Raw genomic sequence first — 23,859 nt, forward strand, 5'->3', positions numbered from 1 at the left:
TCACACCTCCACCTGCTCCACCCTTCTGCCACCACTGTGATTAAGCATCTCACCTGTCCAGACGAATAATGTGGTGTCAGTCTCAGCTATGTGGAATCAAGAGGAAGGCTCTTGATTTGTTGAAATCAGAACTTCTTGTGCATTATGGCCAGGTGATCGATCCAGGCGAGAAGCCAGAGGTCCATTAGTGAACATGCTGCACACTGAGAGCCTTAATGAAAAACCACTGCAGATTCTCATAAGGGATTTCCCCTGATATCGTTACTTTTTATAGCGCTACAGGCAAGAGTTAGAATGAAGCCAACTATGCATTATTTAAATTATATATGAGCCATTTTACCATTTCACTGAATAGATTAAAGTGCAGAATGGACAGAGGTGCTGTTTTATGCAAGATATTTCAGTGTAACGAGTGCAGAACTACGTCTTAATCTTATAATTTCGCTAGTAGAACCAAAAGCACAAAGATATTCTGGATTTGAAACCAATTAAAACAGTTTTCAATATATTTGTTTTCAAGTTCAAGATATTGGTAAGGATTTGTATATCATTTCTTACATTTTCCATTTTAAAATTTCAGATTTTTCCAAAATTGTATTAGTTTGGAAAAACTAATACAAGTTAGTTGAGAAATAGTAACAACTGTAGTTTTGTTTAAAAGAACCACTTGTGACCTAAAGTCTGAAAGTAAATCCAATTTGTTTAAAAGTTTCAGGACTTTAACTTGTTCATTTTGTTGTATTTCCTTTGTTGTTGTTTTTTTACTTTAGAAAAACTAAGAAAAAGTCAAAATTAAAAATAAAAACTGAAAAAAATGAAACTTTTAAAACATTTTCAAAGCACAAGCTCGAAGTTCAGTTCAACAAATGAAAAAATAAAAGTCATACCAAGCTACTAAAAGTGAGGAACTAAATTCACAGTCCTATTCTGTAATAGTAAATATTTAGTTAGTCTTTTTTTTCATATTAGGTCTTTTGAAAATATATGCTGTGGAATTCTACGCGAAGCAGGATGTGGCTAACAAAGAGTGTTAGCACTTGCATGATAGTGCTAACTCTATTATCTATCAACTCTATTAGTTGAAGCTTATGGATCCTTCAACTGCATCCATTAGCGCACACATAAAAGCAATAAAAAGTGTCTTCAGTGTGAATCTTACGACTCTTTTCTGCCTTAAAGACTTGATGTTTGTTAAGTTCCCATCTCCAGGGTTCATTCACTTATATGTAAAGCACAAATGAACAATGCAGTGAAAACTAAGTTCAGTTTGGGTCCAAAAGAGAAAATAACTCTTTTGATTTTGTTTGTACACAAAAAACAAAGAATTAAAGTCACTTTTCTACAATGCAGTGTAAAAGGTGATTAGTTAGTTCTATCTTTTCATATTGATTGTAGTTTATCAGTTTTTCTTCCAGATTTTATTACCAGAAAGTCCAGCTATGATCGTTAATAATGTGGAGAAACACTAACTACCTATCAAGAACTTTGTTTAATTGTCGTTGGATCACGCATGTTTTATGGAAATACATTAACAATGCACTGCCGTTTGAAAATTACCTCTTTGGCACTGTATATTGATTAACCCATTACTTCTTTTTCTTTTCTTGCCAATATTTCTGCTCTGAAGTGACTGAACTCACACTTTACTGAGGTTGAGGTTTTTATTATCTGATTCTATGTTCTGCCTTAATGTGACCCAGAAATTAAAACTAAATCAAGGCTGCTTTTTTAGATGCAAAAATAAAGCTGTCAGGTAAAATAAACAGTTTTGTGTAGTTATACATAATCAAGTCATAAAAGTAATGAATGTCCTTTCAAGAGAAACCTGTTGCTGTGCTGCTGGAGAAACTGACTGGCTTATTGCTTCATAGCCTCAGTTGTTAGCTTGAAATATTATGTGAAATTATACAGACAAGATCTGCAACATCCAGGTTTTCCTGAAATAAATACAGACAATCATTTATAACTCAAACTTTTTTTAAAAGTTTGAGTTATTTTCTTTTTAGATATTTACATATTTCTTATTGAAAATCAATTTTGTGTTGACACCTCTATATACAAAGACAATCTCAAATAAATTGTGTTTTGGTAACACTTTATTGTGCAATCAATCTGTTGGTACATCTTCTCTGGCGCCAAGAAACAATCTAAATCAGACCATTACCGAGTCTTAATGACCAGGCTGACTGCTGCTGTTTCCCTCTTTCCTTTGTGGCTTTTTTGTGCTTTCAGGTAGCTTTGCAGACTGTTATGCAAGTGCATTCCATCATTTTTTTAAAGTCAGATAGCAACACAGAAAAAACAGATAAAAGTTTTGTGATTTTGCAAGGAATGCAGCAAGAGCTGAGATATTTAAACTGATCTATTGGAGTTATAGGGGAGAGATACCATTAATTAGTAATGTAATAGTCATAAGCAAGGTGAATTATGGTTGTTGAATAATTTCAGTTGCTTACAGAAACAGGAAAATCTGATCCTAATGAGGTTTTGTGTTGCCTGTGAAGGCATAGTGAGAGGGGAACTGTACTCCAAATGACGATGATGGAGGAGAGCGTCTTAAAGGAAGAGCTTTTATTTGAACAATAACACTTCATAGGATAACATGTGGCCCCTGCTCTCAATTGGCCTGCATCAGAGACATTTGTCTTCTTACTGGACAAATCATCAGGCAGATCTACAGCTTGTAAACTTAAAATCAAGCTGAAGGCCTTGCAATTCGAATGTTTGTAAAGGATATTTACTGTGCTGTACATAATGCAACATCATTAATGTTTGGTAACTTGTATTTTTGGCTTCCTTCACTCTTTTCAATGTAAAAGGTAGACAAATTTTAAGAAAATATGATTTGTTACTAGAAAACTATATATTGTGCGATAGTTCAAGAGTTTTTATAGTAATGACATGTTAATCTTTATATTATAAATATCCAAGCTCATATTTTTTATATATTATTTAATTTTTAATTGACGTTAATAGTCAAATAGTAATTCTTTATATCACTATTTATGCAAGTTAAAACGTAACCTGTTTTAATTTAGTTAGTTAGTTAGTTAGTTAGTTAGTTAGTTAGTTAGTTAGTTAGTTAGTTAGTTAGTTAGTTAGTTAGTTAGTTAGTTAGTTAGTTAGTTAGTTAGTTAGTTAGTTTCTTGTGATTAATGTTAAATTTCACTCAATTAAATTTAATATACATTTTTGACAACTTGACTACATTAATCAAAAAGTTACATTTAAGACAAGATCATCTTAATTAATCACACCATCAGAGTGGAACCAGAAGGTATGGAGCACGACTGTTTTATTTCAAATGGAATTGCTTTTCTGTCCTTTAAGAGAGAAAATGTTATTACATTAAAGTCAGAATGAGATTTTAAAAAGCACCAGGATGAGCAGAAGGGCATAAAGAGGATGCAAGCTGGACAAAAGTAAAGATCGTTCACCATGGAGGCCCTTTCTTGATGTTGATCACCCAGTAGGAAATGTAATTCTGAAATCAATTGGGTCATTTTGGGCTAATCAAAGTAATTGCATAGTTGCAATCCTGCTAAGCAATTCCTCACTGAATAATGTTATTAAGGCTTTGTTAAGTGCTTTTGGACTCACTGCAGCAGAGTCAATTTCCATTTTAATGTCAATTGACATCACAGAATAACTGATGGTGAAACACATAAACCTGACCTGCCTTGTCACTACAACCGGGAGGAAATAAGAGAGAGAAATGAAGAGGTGGGATCCAAACTGCTCTTCAACTCGATATGAAAGAAACTTTTCTGGGATGATGGAGTATTTCACCTCATTCACTGTTATTACTGTGGTTTATTGGGCGGTGCAACAGATGCGTCTGGTAATTTATCTTTATATCTGCAGACAGATTGAGTCACTCTTGAATTACTACTGTGTGCTGTTTGTTTGCATGCATAAACATTTGCTACAAAATATAATAAATCTCCGTATTTTTCACTCTAAACTCCTGTTAGGCAAATTCTGGGACTTTGTATTTGGTCTTTGAAGCAATTATTATAGGCTTGCAGCATCTATCCAATCTATGTTGAGTTTATTAGCTGGATGTGAAAAGCCATCCATTTTATTGCCTTTCCATACCCAACACATCAGCAAAAAATGTCTATGTGGTCACTCACTATATGAGCTGCAGTAATGAATATATCAAAATCCTCATAATGTTTTTTTCAAAACTCAATTGGAGCTGAAATAACATCAGAGAAGGTATGGATTCTATTTCATTTTCAATTAAGGGGCATTTATTAATACGTTGGAAGGCTGAATGGTTATTATTACTTATCTGCAATTCATAGAGCCAGCTGTTAACTTTAACTGCAGGAAAAATCCTGATGCAGCAGCAAATTCTTGAACTAGCCGCAGTTCTTCCAGATTCAATGACTGAACAGATGCATTTTATGTTGAAAGAAATTAAATGACAAGTCTAAGTGGATGTATGAAAGCTTTCTGTGTTTTTCTTCCTTGCTAATGCAATCGCTTTTGCACAGTTGTTCTTTGATAAGCTGAAAAAAATAAGAGTTGAATGTTATTTACAGGAGGAATTTGAAGTGCAGCTGGAGAAAGTTTGTTATTAATATAATCAGTTGCTGCAGTGTCCAAATGCTGATTCAAGCTGTACACAACAAAAATTTTCATTGCCATTGAAAGCTGGGCAGGCAATTTGTCAGAGCTGGAAGAATGACGGGAGCTGTAAACAAGAAACAAAGCGCTGGGGCCATTAAACTCAACCACTTGGCTAAAATGGGTTTGTCACAGTCAGTCAGATCAAGAGAGAATCTTTCTTTGCCAGGAAACTAAAAAGCAGATAACTGCAGTTGAATCGTCATCTAAAATGTATGCTTACACACAACATGCTCTTAATATTGAGTTATTGATTTCTGTGTGCCATTTTCTAACATATATTTCTGTGTAAACTTTGACATTTTCGCATATGTTTGTTCAGTTCTGCATTATTTTACCTGAAATCGGCACAGGCCTCCTTCAGTTTAAAATATTATGGCTTTTTATTCAATATCAGGTAGAAAAGCATCTCACTCAGACAACACATCCCCAGCATCTCCACTTCACAAGGTGTGTTTACTTTCCCTGTACAGAAAATCAATCATACTATAGATTAATAAATTAAGAACTTTTATTTTTATTATGATGTTTTGCTCATTGATTTGTAAAAAAAAAAAAAAAAAAAAAACAGTCCAATAAAACAAATCCAAGAAACATTCTTATGTATGGTTTCTAACTTAATAATTCATCCACTGATGTGACTCAACTGGGTTTTAGATTTTACTTATTGCACTGATTCAGACCTCAGACTGACGCCACGTCGGCCATGTTTCTCCGCACCCCAAGATGCTCTGACCTGGAAAGTTCATTTAATAATGGAGACAGAAACATTTAGACTGCAGTTGTTTACAATGTAATACAATACTTTTGCAGGAAACAGGCAGAAATTGAATTAGATTTGCTCAGTGCAGTTGGCATTAACCCCGATTATGGCAGTAAATTTGATACGCTTTTTCGATTTTTTTTTTTTTCTGTTTTGTTTTATAACAATGAGCTCAGTGTTGATGAACATTTAATACTACAACCTAATGAAAGTCTTCGGTGCTTATTAATATCCAGCTCACATCAGTGCATTTCTGCACGTACATACATTTTATTCTTCATCCTTATTCTGTCCTATTTTACTACGGTGCTCATCCGATCCTCTTCTGATTCATTAGCTGGTGTCTGAGTCCTCTTTGCCCTTTACTGCCTCCATTAAATATTTGCTCTTTTTATTGTAGCTCTCCATGCATGGATAGTGAGTCCATTAGTTCATTCAACTGAGAATCATATAGCTGACATTTTTTCACCCTGTCCTTCATTTGTCGTCTGGCACAGACCTGCCCAACGTGGCTTTCTGTCACTCTGAAATATGTCAGATAAATGTAAATTCAGCTTGTATGAAGCCAATCAGACTGATGAACAGATTCAGAAAGTGAAACTGATATATAATCTGTGCTTCACTTGCACTGCTGAATTACTGCATACAGAGACATTAAAGTAAATAATGGAGCAAAGCTACAATTTATAAAGTATTATCTTCTTAATGATTTAGTTTGAGTTGCTGAGTAAGCAGTGATGGGAAATTCTTGAAGTGACTGCAATATTGAACTATGTCATTGTGCCAGTATTTTTTTTATAATGTCATGCAGCCCTTTGGATTCACAAATGCTTGAAAGCTGTATAAAAACATTGTTTTAGTTTGTTTCTTGCCTCTCAAAGCAACAAAATAATATATACTCCAGATGATGTATCTCATATAAACTTCTCTAAATTATAAAGAAAAAGTCTACTCACATAAAAACTGACAGCCTGGGGAACCAGCTCATCTGAATTCATACTTAACTTGACATGTTCATGTAAATTTTCAATACATTTAAAAGTTTTTGTCAGAAATATTTTGATATGTACCAAGAACAAGAATTAAGGAAGTATTAAAACCACTGATGTTGCCCACCTGCCATCCAGCATTCACCCAACAGCTGCAAGCTATAGGGTAGAAACTGTATGCAGATCATTTACTTATCCCAAGAACAATCAATTATTGGATGCTGGAAGCTTGGATCAGTCTTTTGTTTTACCATCTAAACATAGGCGTAAATCCTGGGGGGAGTCATGGGAGTGCGGACCCCCCGAATCTTGAAAAAGTCTAGAATTGAATTTTAGTTTTACTTCTCAACAGGTCGCTTACTTAGGAAAACATGTTTGATGTGCATTACTAATCATTTATGGTCCTGCACCTTCAATGTGGTTTAATGTAACTTTGCTGACGACCCCAAAATTGGTCTTAAGAAATGTTCCTGTTCATGGTCCCCCCCAATAATGAGATGAGATTTACACCCTGGCATCACAACTGCCCAAACAGAATTGAATCTGCAGGCAAAGGCAAAGAGGTCACAGTGAAGCTGATGCTGCAGTGTGCAGTAAGCTGAGCTGAGTTCTGGTCCCTCTGAGGCGGACACAAGACAACACAAGGGACCCTGGATTATCTGACTACCTCTCCCTCTATAATGACTGTTTCTAGGCATTAATACAAGAATAGACCATGCCCATGACCAAAAAACCCTACTGAAATGCTTCAGTGTTGAAGTGTGTACAAATTGGATAAGTCACACAAGTGTTCAAGGTGAGGTGAAGGTGATTTCTATCTTTTTTTATGGTCTGTTGACAATCTATTTGACAATTCCTTGTTTCTGTGTTGGCCTTTAAGAGTACATTGTGCTTTGGCTAGAATGCTTTTAAATAATGCAGTTAACTAATGATGCAGTTTTTAAGCTTAGACTTTGTCCACAGAAACTAAAACAACAAATTCAATATTCTTAAAGTCTTTAACCCCCACATCTTCAACATAAGTGCCATTACAGAGTGTGCTGTATATGTATGTATTCATCCTCGAAGATCTGGCACTACAAAGTTTGGTAAACAGGTGCATTTGCTGTTCTTAACATGGAAATGGTTGGACAACTCTAAGCAAAATGAAGAAAAAAAAAATAACCTATTCTGGATTAAAGACATATGATTGGAAAGAAAAAGAAAACAGAATGCAAATGTATTCAAAGTGGTTTCCCTGTTCTGTGTGACACAAGCTACAACCACAAACCTGCTGGAAAAAGCTGAGTGGATGTGACCTGGCCACACTCTGCAGGGAGGAACACCGTGTACCAGCTCTGATCCAGCACATTGTGTTTTAAGAGCTGAAGCTACAGGACATGTCTGGGCTGTTTTTCACAAGTAAGGTCTGGAAAAACATATCTTCTAACATAACTCTCCATATGGATCCACATGCTTAATAGCTACCACTTATCCCTGGGAAAACACATCTTTAGATAAAAGTGCTGTTAACAACTCAGCTTTGAATGAGGTGAAATGAATAAAAATGTACCAAATTGAACTATTTGAAAAAATGTGGATATAGCTAAACATGATTTTTTTTTATTTTTTTTTTAATTATTATTATTACTCCATTTTATTGTTTTTTTCTGAGATTCAGTGGCTGCTGATAACCGCAGCTTGCAGCAAGAAAACCAGAAGTACATCTGTTGGATGCATAAATTAACCAAAAAGTTGAAACTATGCCCTATAAGAGCCTGTTTTCCTCATATGCACATTCATCATTGCTAACAGTGACCTTTTACTTTGTGTGACGTTCAGGGACTCTCGGGCATTTTGGACTGTACAAGCTCATAAACCTTACCTAAAAAACAAATGTCAGAAGCTTAACAGAAAAATTTGTTTTCTCCTCAAACACTTGACATGTGACATGTGAATAAAGTGTCCTGCAAAGTTATTAATACATTTTAAACATGTTTGCAGTTTTGGTTACATCTACAAATTTTGATGTAATTTTGCCATTTCAGTACACCAATTTTGTAAAGTATAATTCAACTGGTATAAATTGTATTTGCTTGTCACCAATTGTGACAAGTAAATAGAAACCAATGATGTGGATTTTATTGGCGGCTTCTGAAGACAAACATAAAGATACATCTTTAATATATGTTAACATTTGTAAAACATAGGTGAAAAAAGGTGTATGAGTACTTTTGCAAGATGCTGTTGGTGTAAAAAATATGTAAAATAAAAGAAAATCCAGATTTACCATTATTAGTTATGGGAACTTTATGTCAAAATTGTCTGCAGACTCGGCAGTCATGTGGCTCTTCATGACATCAGTAGCCTAGATGTATTTACTGTCTCTTTTCTGTGTGCAAACATTTCCCTTTCAACAAATGTGAAATGGATTGAAACACAATTTCTCACATTGAACTAAAATATTAAATGCAGCTTAAATAAACGTATTGATTTTTTTTTTTTTTTTTTTTTTTTTTTTGCTGCTGTTTTTCTTTTCTCCTTATAAAAGTGTTCCCAATGTTTCTGACAGGAATCCAATTGTCCAGTGACACCTTATATCCCGGTGCTTTAGTGCTCCACCGCATCCAGTTGGTAATCTTTAAAGCTTCATTTTTCCACAAAGTTGTTGGGGTAAGCAGCTTCGCTTCAGCTGTAATGTAGTAAAAGAGGTTTCATTTCATGGGTTATAAAAAAAAGGCCTAAAGGTAAAGCACATGAAATAGGGACCTATGCATTCTCTCCGCAGCAACATTTCTGCTGACACACTTGCTGTGACCTTTACGCGTAATTGGTATTTTTCTAATATACTTTAACACCACATCTGAAAGCACCAGCCCACAGGGCTTTGTATAGTGATTAATTAATACAGGGTCAGGTATGCCTGCTGGGAAAACTAAATCTGAGTTGTGCTTTTATTGTTAAGTTTCATCTACAAGCGTCCACCCTAAATAATAGCTTTTATGTAACTTGATAACTTTTTGTCACCATTTATGATGTAATTTTAAACAAGATATTTTGTGTCAAAATGTGTACACTGGACTCCCGCCACAGATTTTTCTCTGGAACATAACTCCAAATTATTCATGTAAAATTTGCCTATTTCCAAGTTTGTTTGTTTTGTTTTTTGGGGGGTTTTTACATCTAAAACACATCTAAAATGCCTCTTGGAATGTTAAAGTATCTCAGCACAATGGTACCTGACAAGAGCACAATTTATTTTCCTTAGTGCTAATTGGCTGTACCCTCGAGAGCAGGGAATTTATGTTCTGAGTTAAAGACTGGGGTTATGCAAGAGGCTTTCCAATATTTAAAAAAATGTGTTCATCATCAAATGAAATCATAGAAACATTGGTTGAGCAATAACTCACGTGAGGGAGGACTATGGGGACATGAAAGATGATCCTGTCCTGGGAACAGTCAAAGCTGTCAGCTGGCCTGTCTGAAGAAAACCTGTTAGATACTGCAAAATATATGTCAGTTTTCTATCTATTAAAAATCATTAATCACTTTCTAACAGGGATGCCAGACTCTCACATTGAGGTTAATAGTTATAAAATTGGTGTGAATACTTTTGCATGGCTGTGTATACTGTTAATCCCTGCATGTCAATTTATAGATAACCAAAAACGTATGTGGATTTTTTTTTTTGTCTGTCAATATGTCGAAAATCAAGCTAGGAAACCTGAACACAAAGTGTGAATCAAGCAATATGCTAATCTACAAAGTGATGCACATCTGACAGAAACACCAAGGATCGAAACTCATTTACTAAACTCAATAAATAACCTGAGAGTAATTAGATTTATCTGTTTATATTTGTATCAATGTGAACAAAGCCAGCAGCCTATAACGGACAGTTATGACCGTTTCTTTTTACAGTTTTTATGTTATTTGAAGCAATGAGAAAGGAACCAATTGAACTTTAATTTCAGACAGAAAACAAAGGCTTCAGGTAACATCTTGCTGTGTCAGAAAATGCTTCAAATCAACTGCATGACTGCACTGATGCCCCTGCAGAGACCAGATTTTTGTAAATTTCCTTTTGTGGTGCAGCAGATCATCCAAGTGGAAATTACAACAGAGGACAGGAGATCAATACTCTGAAGAGCAGAGAAGGGTGAGCAGATAAATGGAGCTTCATGTGCATCTTAATTGAATTTTGTCAGTTAAATGGGATACTTTTACTCAGATTTGAGAACATATCTTTTTGTCTGAGGAAAAACAAATGAAGGTATAAAATCTGAGTCCAGATAAGAATCAAGTTTTATTTCATGCTCACAGGAGCAAAATAACAACCTGTGCTTTAACAATGCTCTGAAAGAGATGTTTCTCACAATCAGCATTATCTTACTTTTCATATATGTATTGTAATATTTTGCATTCAAAAAATTCATTTCAATTTGGGCCATGCAAACTGCAAACTGTGCTCTCACTCGGGGCTCTCGCATCTGGCAAAGTCTCCGTCTGAACTTTGAGAGAGCAGAGGAAATCAATAAACGACATTACTTTGAAAAACATTAACATTATGGGCTCCTACATGCATCATTGCAGTTTTCTCGAGCAGAAAATGGGCTTTCAAACCTCTGAGGAGGTTTAGTTTTTCTAGTTTTAGTGACACAGTGTATTTTACAGGCACACATATAGACACGGAACAAAAAAGTTGTGGCCCAACATATTTCTCTGTCGAACCTCATGAAGAAGGAAGACGGTAAGGTAAGTGATGGTACTCGCTGTCCCCAGAGACACAGAGTGACTTGCTGTCATAAAGGAAGTGACGCTATGTGAAATGGCAGGAGTCTCATTTTGCTGGGCCATTTTCACAAGAGTCATTATCACACATCTCAATGTCCTGGAAGCTGGAGGCATCAGTGTCATCCTCTCTGCTGCTCACACTGTTCCTGAATGCAAGGCTTCCTATGAAGGGGTATACACTACCTGTGAACAGCTCTTTGATATTATAATGTGGGAGTTCAGGATCTTGTCTTTCAGGCTTGGTGACACACCGTACATCCATGGCTTTGTTCCTCTGGTAGTACTTTGAAAACTTATTGAAGATCACAGAGATGGGCAGAGCCACTACCAACAGGCCACAGATGATGCATAAGGTGGCCACCACCTTTCCTGCTGCAGTCACAGGACATGTGTCACCATAACCCACTGTAGTCATTGTGATCATGGCCCACCACCAACCTGAAGGAATGGTCCCCAAATCTGTGTCCTTCTCCTCTTTCTCCGCAAAGTAGATGAGGGCAGAAAACACGGAGATTCCCACTGAGAGGAAGAGAATGAGCAGACCCACCTCTTGGTAGCTGTGGCGGATGGTTGCACCCAGAGCTCTCAGTCCGATGGAGTGGCGGGCCAGTTTGAGAATTCTGAGAACCCTCATGAGTCGAAGAACCTGGACTACCCGCCCCACGTTTTCCAGGTCTTCGCTCTCCTCCATGCTCTCTTCGTCAGATTTCTCCAGAGCTAAAGTGAAGTAAAACGGCAAAATGGAAGCAACATCGATGATGTTCAGAGGGTTTCCAAGGAACTTTCTTCTAGATGGAGCAACAACGAGCCTGATGAAGAACTCTGCGGAAAAGCAGGCGATGCAAATCTCCTCAAGGATGGTGAGGACAGGGTCCTCGATGGGACGGTCATTATCGTCCACCTGCTGAAACTCCGGCATGCTGTGGATGCACATGGCAATGATAGAGGTCAACACCACACTGAGGGAGGCAATGGCAATAATCTTTGAAGCTTTGGAGTGAGCGGGATCCTCCAGTCTGAGCCAGATGTAGCTCCTCACTTCTCCACACCATCCCCCTTTGAACTTAGCCAGGTCCTTGTCAAGAGCGGAGAGTTCCTCAAAGGAGGAATCGAAGCTTGGCTCGTGTTCTTCACTCCGGATGTCCCAGTCTTTGTCCTCAATGAACACCTTCCGCTCATGGTACCAGGTGTTGCAGCAGGGGCTGAGGTGGACCTCATGGATGCCCCAGTATTCAATTTCCTGACTGAAGGAAAAAATGCAGAACTCTTCCATCGTGTGGATGCGACCCGTGTGATAGAAGTTGAGCACACAGAGGAAAACGCGAGGATTCCTGTCAAAGTAATACTCCCTCTCGGTTGGGCTGTAGTCATCGCATAGCTCCAGGATGGCGGCCTCACTCAGGCAGCGCAGCAGGCGTGCCAGGCGTGTCTGAGGGAAGCGGAGCAACATGTCCGGGTCCACTTTGTGACATACACCTCCCACATTGAGATTGACCTGGTCCTCCTCTTTTCCATGCTGGTGGAGGATTTGGCCATACCCCATGGTCCTAAAACATCATGAGAAAAGTATTTGTAGTAACACTCGGCAAAGCACGCAATTGTTTTTTTAAAGATTCCCTTTCGAGCTTCTAGGGCCATATAAAAAACTATGGTAGACCAGATTTGGCCCTTCGGTCTTGAGTTTGGCACATGTGATCCTAACAAACCTGGCTCCTTTGTGAAAATATTACTTTCCACCTTGTTAACCACATTATTTGGTTTCATTCGACACACCCAGACATGACTTTTGCCAGACCTATAGAACCAAGAAATCCCTGAACAGAACTTGTCTGACAAAAATGAAATAAGCTGAAAACATCTCAAAAACCAACATGTCATGTTTTGATCTGAAGAAAGTCAAGAAAAGAGCTGAAACAAAGTTTTTAATTATCAATCACTCTGAAGGGAACTTCAGGTCTGAAGGGAACCACATTAAGAACCATTGTTTTCAAATGGAGAAATTGGCCAATTTGGCCAGCAAAATTACTCCATTGGGGCTTTAGTGACTCATTTATAAAATCACAAAACAACACAGAAATATGTCAAAATCACCACAGGTCTTTTGTTCAACCACAGTTAAGCTCAGTGTTCATGATTCATCAATAAGAAAGAAACAGAGACAAATACATGAATTGGAGAGAGTCAAGGCAAAACCCTGCTGTCTAAAAAGAACAAATCGTCCCACCCTACATTTGCCAAAACGCAATTTGATAATCCCAAAGACACTTTTTAAAATATAAAAGAAGGACATGGCCATCCAGTCACATTTGACATCAAACTAATAGTATTTCAGTGAATGAACATCACAAAAAGTCAAACTTATTGATGGTGGTATGATTGTCTACAGCAGTGCTTGTCTTAAAACCAGCACAATATGCAGCACAATAATAATCCATGACACACTAGAAATTACTTCCCTAAATAGCTGGCTGAAAAGTAACTAAGAAAGAAAAAGTCTAGACGTAAATCAAACTAAGACACTTCTACAGGAGGGTATTAACGCTCAAAAATCTTATAAAGTAGTTTAAAGAAACCTGTTCTGTAAGACACTCATTGACAATGTAATGACAGTTATTCCCAAAAGTAACTAGTTTTAAGTGACAATTCCATGTCTAACATATTTTCCAACACTTTTCACTTGAACTAAATACAAAACAAAAACAGGAAACCTACCTGTAGTTTGAGCCTTTCTTTCCATTAAATAACTTTTATGCAACTGGTTTTGTTCCCATGTTCCACTGATATGCTGCCATCAAGACGATATGGGGTGAGAGGAGCAACATGAGGAGAAGCAGCTGGGCTGCCGCAGCCTCACGGACGGGACAGGAGGAGCTGGAGCTGGGACAGCCAAGCGGCAGCAGTTTGTTGCCTTTTACAGGGAGCAGGGAGGGGCGAGAGGACAAGGGAGGAGAGAGAGCCTGCAAAGATGAAGAGATGCACAACAGAACCATCTTTGTGGCTTCTTTATTGCCAATAGGCTTTTGATGTTTCTGAATATTGACTGTTGCAGTATTTTACTACCGTTTTTGATCATAACAACACATTTTATTCCATCTGATAAGACTGCACCTGCAACTCCTTAATGTTTTATAGTTTAAAAATGTGTCTTGGCTTTTTTCTGGAATGCTCTGTTGCTTAAAGGAGTTGACATCAGCTTGTGCAGGAAGAACAAAGTGAAATATCAGACATTTTAATCCTCTCTGAGAAGGTACTGCTGTCAGGCTGACCGCCAAGCAAAAGAGTCAGACTCTATTTGGCAGCAAAAAGGAATTACAGCTCACTCCCCAACAAAGAATAGTTTTAAAGTGACTTCCAGAAGCATTCAATTTGAAAACATTTTTTCCCACAACTAAAAACGTTGACTAAATATGCATGTAAAAATCTCAAAAGTGTGCCATACACATTCAGCCACCTGTTATGTTGATGTCATTGAATTAAAGTCAAATAGAAGTAGCTTAATTACTAAACAAAAGAGAGTGATCTGATTATATGAAACCAAAATAAGAGAATTTGGCCTGCATGCATAATTCAAAACTAATACTCCACATGACCCTAAAATATTATCCTCAGGGTTGTGGCAGCAGCAAGTTCTGAGTTGCTTTTCTTTAGTGGGAACAGGATAAGCCAGAGTTGATGGTGAATGATATTTTGAACTAAATTAAGGTTTATCCTAAAAACAAAATTTGTCAAATGATACAGAGGATTTGAGACTGGGGTGAAGGTTCACGACGCATACCGCTACACTGGAATGGCTTAGATCAAAACATACTTTTTCTGCTTGCATGACTCAGTCAAATTCCAGATCAAGTCAATCAAACACCTAAAACTGGCAAGAACGCCACAGACGCTCATCCTTCAGTCTGACTAAAAAAAAATTTTATTTGGCAAAAAAAAAAACATATTGTCAAATATCAATAATTTTCAGTTTCCAGGTGAGCAAATCTGTTTTTTATTTGCTCATATTAAAAATTTCAAATCAGAATCTCAACAATTCAGAGTTTAAAATAAAATAAAAACTTATTTCAGCTATATTTAAAAAGCTAATGAGCTACAAATATCTAAGCATTTTAATTCCCAATTCAATTTCTTTAAAACTACTTGATTAAACATTGTTTCATAAGCACAGTCTTTTTCTTGGCAGGATTCAGTACATCTTATAGATCAAGACAAAACACAGAAATCAATTGGCAGGAAATCAACATTAGCTCAGGCTGTCCACACAATTATCTCCAAAAGGCTGCAATTGGATCCAGCTGTGTGTGACTGTATTCGTGGGAGAGGGACGTTCTCCCTAAACATCCAAACGGGTTGACTTGCAGAGTTCCTTTCTCTTGACAAGCTTTATAAGAAGTGGCAAACATGGAAACTCTGAGGTTGCCAGTCTCTCACCGACTGCACAATGGAGAATCTGCTTTTATTGAGGTGTGATGGTTTATCATTGAATCAAACTTGATTCCGGTTCCTGATTTGGGGTTTCATGTTTTTAATTCTTATTCCCAGGTGGATTCTTCTCTTGCTAGTGGCTGCAAAAATAGAGGCTCGACAGAAGCTGCGTATTAGTAAGGCTATCTGTCTTGAAGTTGCATATTTTTAGAAATTTGCCAACTCTGTAGGTTTTTCTTGCATATATAGCTTTTATTTCTTCTTTAAATGCAGATATCAGAGCAAAATGCCTGGGGAATATTATGCGTGTGGATGTTGGGCCACTTGGAGGAAGGCTTTTGGATGTTGCTGTTATTATGAGTAAGCTCCTGCTTATTTTGGCTCTTGCTAAATCAAAATTTTACACCTAAAACTGAAAATGTGTACATTTTCTTATTCTAGATAACACAGCAATTGTTGTTACACCGAGTATTGCAGCACAGTGTGGCTTCAGCATGAAGAGTGACTCGTTTGGGAATGCCTTAATTTATATCTCCCTCCAAAACTGTTTTGCTCAAAATGTGGTAATAAGTCTGAAGTTCTCAAAGCAATAAAAATATTTCTTTAAGCCTCTTTACCTGATACACTCCTGTTTGCAGAATGATGAACTGTTCACAACTGCACTACAACTTCGCCTTCAAGGGAATCAGTTCTCTCCGGAAGAGGTGTATCAGGTGGCTGAAACCTGCCAGTATGATGTCTGGGCCTCCAGAGAAGTCATCTGTGACTATAACTACATGGAAGTGAGTGAACTGAAATCTAGGTCTTGATCTGAATAACTGTTGTTCCTCACAGGTAATGGCATGTTTTTTTTGTTTTTGTTTTTTTTTAACCCCCTCTAGGTGTCAGTAAAACGTGCAACTCCAGAATACTTTCCTCTGCCTGGACATCCTATCTACGGCTTAAAACCTTCAAACCCTCGTCGAGCTGCAGAGGTGAACTCTAGAGATTGCCGAACTGCGAGTGGGGTTAACTTGTGGATGCCTGAATAAAAGTTGCCCTCTTGTATCTGATTTGCAGAAACGGTCCATGGATGCAGGATTCAAAGCTACAACCATTGTGTTTTTTACGCCAGAGGGAGAGAAACCTATGAGTTTGCTTGCTGCACAGCAACGTGGATATGGCATTGGAAATACTCCTACAAGGCTGGTTTTGAGAAGTCCAATGATTGCACCAGAAACTTTCATGCAGATGGTACGTAAAGGGCAATTGTCACTGTGACCTATGTCACAGTGACCTATGACATAGATCACTGTGTTTAATCTGACTTGTTCACAGTGACCTATGTCATAGGTCATATCATAAATTGACAATGAGAGACTAAAGCCTCTCATTGTCAATTTCACTTGGCACAGCTTGTGTGCAATAATTGTATTGTGTGCATATTTGCTTGTCACTCATTGAACTTCTATATTTTTGACATCCAGGTAGTAGGGGTTCCCATGAGAATTTTCAAAACTTCAACTATCTTTGAGAAGAAGTGGCTTGCAACACAAATTGATGCTACAGCTGCTTGTCCAATCCAGGAGGGTAAGCAAGAACAATTTGTTTTGTCTAAGGAGTCTTGACATTTTACGGTGTTGAGAGGCTAATAAAGAATGTCACTGTACTACATCCTTTGCATATATTTCCAAAGACTCAAATGATAAACTTAATTTCAGAACCAGGCAATAAATGACTAGCTTCTGCAAGGCAAAGACTTGTGCACAGTTTTGTACATCCCAAAATTAAAACTTATCTGTTTTCTTCTCTTTGTCCTTGTGCCTAACTTGCAGGTAGTGTCTTCTTTACTCGAAGCACAATCACCTGGTACCTGCCTTGGCACATAGACCCAATGACTTCTTCTGCACAGTTTAATCTGTTGGAGGTGCACTTTGGCATAAATGGCCAAAGGCTTGACGCCGTGGAGATGCAGGCCCGAAAATATTCTGTAGCACTCATTGACTTCTACATTGTCACTGAACTTCCCATTGGGGGTGTTGGTGGCTACTACAAGGTGATCTGGCTTATGATATTTAATCTGTGAAGCGTGCTGTTGGCAAGTTTCAGATATCTTTAGGCTTACAAACTGTACTCCGATTGGCAATGCTGGCTAACCTGTCTTTCTTGGCCTTTGCTCCTGCAGAGCCACGTTCAAGGTGATTTATACTATGTCTCTTATATGATTGAGCCAATGCTTGAGCTGCTCTGGACAGAAGATGACACTCGTGAACAAACAAGATACAAAGTCTTTTTTCATATCACAACACATCTGCTACCACGACCCTTAGAACTTATTGACAGTGAGTAACTGGCTATCTATTTCTTTGACCATTTCTTTGCAAGCTTATCTAATGCCTGCATCTTCCTGCAGATACAGTTCCAGGGGAGAAGATGTTCAGGATGACGCTTGGACATTTTGCTGCTGATGTGGCTCTAGTGAACATTACCTCCCATGCTGAAGTTCTATCCATGCCAGACTGCAGTGCCAGAGGCTTTAATATCTTGGAGCACATGTCTCCTAACACCAGCTTGAAAGTCTTTACCCTCCAAGTGCCCTTTGCAGACCCTGCAGTCTTGCAACAGGTAAAGATTTTACATGGATGAGAAATGTTTTGTTTGGCTTGTATTCCAATATTGTCTCTTGGTCAGACTGGAGAAGGAGTCACAATCTATTCCCTTCACCTGACCTTTGGTCTGCTGATCCTGGATGAGCTTGTCCCATTCTCTCACAAAGCCTACTTGGAAGCTGTCGTCCAGGATATTGGTCTGCATTTATAAAGATTTGAATAATTCAAATGGCACCATTTGAACGCTCATAAATGTATCTTTTTGTTTTTTGACAGTCCCACCCTCTGTCTCTGCTGGCTGTGATAACCATAACTTCTATGTCCTTGTAAAATATGGAAGCCCAGGCTACACCTTTCAGACCATGGTGGGGAAGCGGTACATGACTCCCAGTTTGGCTCAGCATTATGACTATATGGAGAACGGGACACACTTCAGTTTTGTTGTGCCATTTTTAGCTCCTGATGTTGCAGTGGAGGTATGACTCTGAAGGGCTTTAATCTTTAAAGGAACAAACTGCCTAATTTCACACAAAATTCCTTCTTTCAGGCCATTGAAGCGTCATCCACTAGGAACAGGCTTGATGTAGTTTTGAGTAATTCAGAGACTAATTTCCAAATTCAAGAATTATCTGTAACTTGCAATTTTCCTTCAACACTCACAAGTAAGTTCCCCTAATAACCACCCTAACATGTGGTAACCTTATTAAACACTGATGGTAAACATGTTCTCTTCTAGAATGCTTTCCAAATGGCACGATGACCGCTCTGGCTTTAAAACTGGAATCGGTGCCCTTGCTAGACCCCAGCCAGCTCACCCTTGCGGATCCTTCCTGTGGCCCGGTCCACAGTGATGACCGCTATGCTTTCTTTGTCTTCACAGTGAATTCATGTGGTACAACAAGGAAGGTACATTGGCACTCAATGATTACATGGTGTCTTTCTAACACAGCTGAACTTATAACTTTTTTCAGTTCATGACAAATGTCATGCTCTATGAAAATGAGATCTCTCTGCCAGATGAACTTCTAATGAAAAAGAGTCCAACATCAGAGGAACCAGAGTATCAGTAAGACTCAGCTTTAAACTCTTAAGAACTGATTGACAACTTGAAGGATGTGGAATTAACTAATCTTTAAATTCTCAGTTTAAAGATTTCCTGTTTCTATGACATCAACACAAGTCAGTCTGTGGCCTTCAACACAAGACCTCACAGGAGAGAACCTTATGCTGAAAACTCTAAAGGCCAGTTTCAAGTTGTAATGAGGCTTGCTTTGGGTAAGTGTTGACTAAAACTTAATGTCAGATTTGAGAAGGCAACTGATTTAAGTGACTAAATATCATGATCTCTTAGATGACTCCTACAGCGCATTTCAAAACTTTGAAGACTATCCCGTAGCAACATATCCACAACAGCCACTGTACTTTGAGGTGGAGCTGCTGAAATCTACTAGCCCTCCGGTTTCACTTGAGTTGGAAAACTGCTGGGCAACACAAGAGGAAGACAGAACATCCCAACCCAGATGGCATCTGATAATTAATGGGTATTTTTTTACAGTGTCACTTGACAGTTTGTCTAGGTGAAGCTGTTGCAAAATGAGACATCTAGATTAGCATCTAAGATTCATTAAAAACTAACTTGACACCTTCTGCAGCTGTCCAAACCCAGCTGACCCTTACCAGGTAGTTTATCATCCTGTTTGGACTGATACCAGAGTTAGGAATCCCTCCCACTTCAAACGGTTTGAGATCCAGATGTTTGCCTTTGGTGATGGCAAGAGTACTAAGGTGACTTACAAAATTGGGTTGGGTGCATAAGTCTTGTTGCATTTGAAACGTATAGCCAAATGACATCTTAATCTTGCAGCTTTATGTGCATTGTGACGTTGTGATATGTGACTTCAAAAATCCCCTTGGTGGCATTTGTGGAGGCCAGTGTTCAAACCCAAAGCAGACAACAAAAGGTGAGATGGAAGATTTCAGCTTTTGTGCGATACAGCACTCTGAAGACTATCTGTTTGAGGAAATATTAATCTTACCAAGTCTCCTCTTCGCAGGTCAAAAACATGTTTCACATGTCTATGGCTTTGAATACGTGTCTCTTGGCCCAATAAGATTCAATCTTTAAAAATAAACACTTTTTAAATAAACTGGTTTTGGATTTTTTAATCTACTGTAAGCTAGTCTCAATAATGGATACCCAGATATTGACGCTTTCTTTTTGTGAATATGCCACCATTTAGCCTAACCAGCTACTTTAGAGGACATGGCACCTGATGGGTTTTAAGCAGAGATTAAGTTGAATTTAATCACCTTAAACTTGACTGTAAAGCTGAGAATTTACTTTTTAACTCTACTATGCCTACAATGTTACTGGAGCTATAGGTTTGTTCATGGTTTAGACTAGTTTATTAGGAAAGATCTTGTAACGCATATCTAAAGACATATGCAGTTATACTTAGACTGAATCAGTCAGTGGCTGAGATATTGACGCCTAGGTTTTTATGGTTTCAAACTAATCTGACACTGGCATCTTGACAACCCTCTATAGTTTGGGATCAGGGAAATGAAGCAGGTACTTGAGGTGTGAGGTCATATTGAAAGTTTATCAGAGGGCAGAATTGAGTGCTTTAAACCTTGTGTTGTATGGGTAAAAAAATGACCCATCATGGTTAGCTGAAGAAAAAATACCTAAAACTAACTTTTTTGACTTTTCCTAAATGGACTCAATCATTAGAAAAAAATACTTTACTTCCATGTGGGCTGTACACCACTAGAGGATTGTCTTATGGGTCATTTTTGACCTATGAATTATAAAAGCATTTAAACAGTTCAAAGGCCACACAAACTCCAATACATACATCAAAAACTGGTTAGGTGTATGAATTGAACTTGCATTTTACCTGCACACTCAATCTGCAGCGAACCCCTCACATCAAGCTCCCAAACAGAAAATCTCAGATGTAAAAAAATTGGGTATAGAGGATATGAAGATATGCTGAAGCTGAGTACCCTTAGTCAGTTCCTTGCTGAAGCCATTAGTATGTTTCACTGCCCAGCAGGTCCTACGTTGTATGTTTGCACATACTTGGAATCTTCAGCATAAGATGTTGAACATCTTATGTTGAACATATTGTTGTGCTGAAGATGTTCAATGTAGGAGTGTCTTTGTACAGTGAAGAACATCTGACGGTTTGCTAGAAGATCCCATGTTGAACATGGGGTGTTAAGCATAGGATGTTCATCTTATGTTCAATATAAGAACATCTTCATAAGATGGACATCCACTAATGGGGAAGTTATTCATAAGTTCAACACCTTATGTTGAACTGAGGATGTTCAGTAGATGAACATCACCTGAAGATGTTCATCTTATATTCAAAACTGTATGCTGAGATGTTCTTCCTCTTGTGTTGATCATCTCATAATTCTGCAGAATGTTCGATTTAATATTCAACATAGGATAGTGAAATTGTTCAACACCAACAGCTGATGTTGAAAATTGTTCACAGCATCAAGCAACATTTTACTGTTACAAGAGGCATTTTTATTATTACTTCCTAAAAATAAAAGAATGAACTGTTAAAAGTTCCAAATTGTTTACTTTTTTCTCTTTCAGTATAATTATTTCAGAAGTAATTACTTCATGTTTATATAATTACAATACACCTTCACTGTGCAAAAAAAAAACTGTTACAATACTTGGTTTATGATAAAAAAAATAGAAAAAAAAAACATTTCTGTATTGTGTAACAAAAAATACATGACAAAATGTATTAAACAATTCATTTGTTTCATCATGCATAATTGATTTTGAATTTAAAGTTCAATTGGCATTTTTGAACCATAGGAAAAGGGGAGTAAACAGAATGTAAAAATTGCACAAAGGTTAAAGTTTCCTGGTAAATGGCTGAAGTGACTGAATTGAATGTGCAACTTTAAACATGCTGCAGCTCCAAATCATTTCAATACGAATCATTTCCAGCTTTCAGGTTTGGCTACATCAACTCCAGTGGTCTTGCACGGACTGGGTGAAATACTATGCTTATAAACAGGAGTAAATCTAAACTGCAAATATTTGCTGCAATCATACAAAACTGAAGTTCTTTGGACCAAAAGAGGAACAATCAAGAGTTGGCACACAGCTTCACTTATTACTAGAAACTAGGTTGGTTTAGCACCACAATGCATTAAATATTGGTTGTGTCAATCTTCCAGACCTATCAGATTTTCTGATGGTTCTGCAACCCCAGAACCAATCATGGAGAAGCAGCATTCAGCTTCCAAGCACCACAACTCTAAAACAAACTTCCAGAAAACTGCAAAACAGCTGAAACACTGAGTTTCTTTAAATCAAGATTGAAAACGCACCCATTTAGAATTGCTTTAGAACCATAAATTTAACATTGACCAGAATACTTTATGTGCATGCCACTCATCAAAATTTTTTGCTTATTTAACTTTGGTGTTTGTGAAATTTTTTAATTTTAGTATGTAAAGTACATTGAACTGCATTACTGCTGGAATGCCATACAAATAAATTTCATTTGATTGGTATAGTTTTGCTAGATTTTACCCACACTTCCCATTTGGGAAAAGTCCCAACCTTAATCTACTTTGAGGATTGTTTTCTCAGGCTGAATTTGAATAGTTACCCAACTGGCATTCAAGAGAATCCCATGAGATCAGTTTGATTCCCTGCATTAAGATTACTGTGCAATTCTCACATTCGATATTAAATTGTCCTAAAGGACAGTGACCACACTTGCAAATTAACATATGTAGGATCTTGTGGCTTGCATGCCCTTTCGCAGTAATCCAAAAGGGGATGGAAGAAACATGCCCTGTTGCTCAGAAATTCAACTTTGGATGGAGGCTAATATATGCCACAGTTTGCCACTTTTTATAAGAAAATATTCAGAGCCATTTTCATTAGTTGTGTACATTTAGTGGTTGTAGACAAGAGTTAAGGAATTTTCAGGCCAAACATTTCTTCTGCAGTTGCATTTTTTTAAGTTTATTCTTTTTTACTCCAGTTTGGATGACTAGAAAATGTTTGGGAACTTCTTTTTATAGAAAACTTGATGCCCAAAATATTCTAAAGGTTTGATAACCCTTTAAAATATCAATTACAGCAAAATAACATATTTCCCTCCTTGCAGATTTTACTTCAAGCTTAAAATCAAATTATATACACAAGGAATAAGGAAAATGCTTCATTGTGAAAACCAGAATGATAACACCATCCTGAAACCCAGGATGTTGAGTTGTGTGCATGATTGCTGCATGGAATTTGATTCAATGGCGTACTCATACCCATTGCAAACGCTAGAGATGGGCTACTCCCAGTATGGATATAAATTACAATGACTTGTGCAGGTGTTTTGCATCAGCTGTACTATACTTCTGGAGTTTGGTTTATGACTTTACACCTTGCCTGAGTTCAACAATAAACTAAGATTGTTTATTGGGCCCAGTTCAGACTGGGCCCAATTGTACACTTTACTTTGAATTAAAGGCATTTCAGAAGCCACAAACTGAAGGGTTGCACGTTTTTAGTGAGAAAGACTCAAGTTTGTTCCAGAGACCTTGGCATATTGGCAGTGCTGAAAATCTTCCCTCCAGTGCCTACTAGTAGTTTTTCCTGGATATCCAACATGCTTTTGACCAGTTGAGTTTAGCTTGACATGTT

The 23,859-nt window shown here is 37.6% G+C and overlaps 2 protein-coding genes across 2 annotated transcripts; one reads left to right on the top strand and one right to left on the bottom strand.

Annotated features, from left to right (window-relative positions):
* Positions 1–10,653: 10,653 nt before the first annotated feature.
* LOC129375323 (potassium voltage-gated channel subfamily S member 3-like) lies at positions 10,654–14,009 on the bottom strand. The gene is made up of 2 exons (XM_055054333.1): positions 13,873–14,009; positions 10,654–12,707 (listed from the first exon to the last, which is right to left on the bottom strand). Exon 2 carries the CDS (start codon positions 12,701–12,703, stop codon positions 11,207–11,209), a length of 1,497 nt encoding a protein of 498 aa, XP_054910308.1. The 5' UTR covers positions 12,704–12,707; positions 13,873–14,009; the 3' UTR covers positions 10,654–11,206.
* Positions 14,010–15,587: 1,578 nt separating this feature from the next.
* Positions 15,588–20,415, top strand: LOC129375232 (uncharacterized). The gene is made up of 21 exons (XM_055054163.1): positions 15,588–15,621; positions 15,700–15,758; positions 15,856–15,942; positions 16,024–16,145; positions 16,221–16,364; positions 16,464–16,556; positions 16,642–16,815; positions 17,049–17,151; positions 17,397–17,617; positions 17,747–17,903; positions 17,975–18,186; positions 18,253–18,367; positions 18,447–18,646; positions 18,718–18,832; positions 18,907–19,076; positions 19,142–19,236; positions 19,315–19,445; positions 19,522–19,711; positions 19,823–19,955; positions 20,011–20,131; positions 20,411–20,415. Exons 1-21 carry the CDS (start codon positions 15,599–15,601, stop codon positions 20,413–20,415), a joined length of 2,670 nt encoding a protein of 889 aa, XP_054910138.1. The 5' UTR covers positions 15,588–15,598.
* The last annotated feature ends 3,444 nt before the right edge of the window (positions 20,416–23,859 follow it).

The sequence above is a fragment of the Poeciliopsis prolifica genome, unplaced genomic scaffold (genome assembly GCF_027474105.1).
Source record: "Poeciliopsis prolifica strain line A6 unplaced genomic scaffold, Auburn_PproV2 SCAFFOLD039, whole genome shotgun sequence".
NCBI classification, from domain to species: domain Eukaryota; kingdom Metazoa; phylum Chordata; class Actinopteri; order Cyprinodontiformes; family Poeciliidae; genus Poeciliopsis; species Poeciliopsis prolifica.

What these genes read in the sequence shown, in the direction of transcription:
- LOC129375232 (XM_055054163.1), top strand. Translation starts at nt 15,599, where the DNA reads ATGGAGAATCTGCTTTTATTGAG. An exon ending in ACTGTTTTGCTCAAAATGTG is followed by an intron (nt 16,146 to 16,220) that starts GTAATAAGTCTG and finishes TCCTGTTTGCAG; the next exon opens with AATGATGAACTGTTCACAAC. An exon ending in GTGACTATAACTACATGGAA is followed by an intron (nt 16,365 to 16,463) that starts GTGAGTGAACTG and finishes AACCCCCTCTAG; the next exon opens with GTGTCAGTAAAACGTGCAAC.
- LOC129375323 (XM_055054333.1), bottom strand. Translation starts at nt 12,703, where the DNA reads ATGGGGTATGGCCAAATCCTCCACCAGCATGGAAAAGAGGAGGACCAG.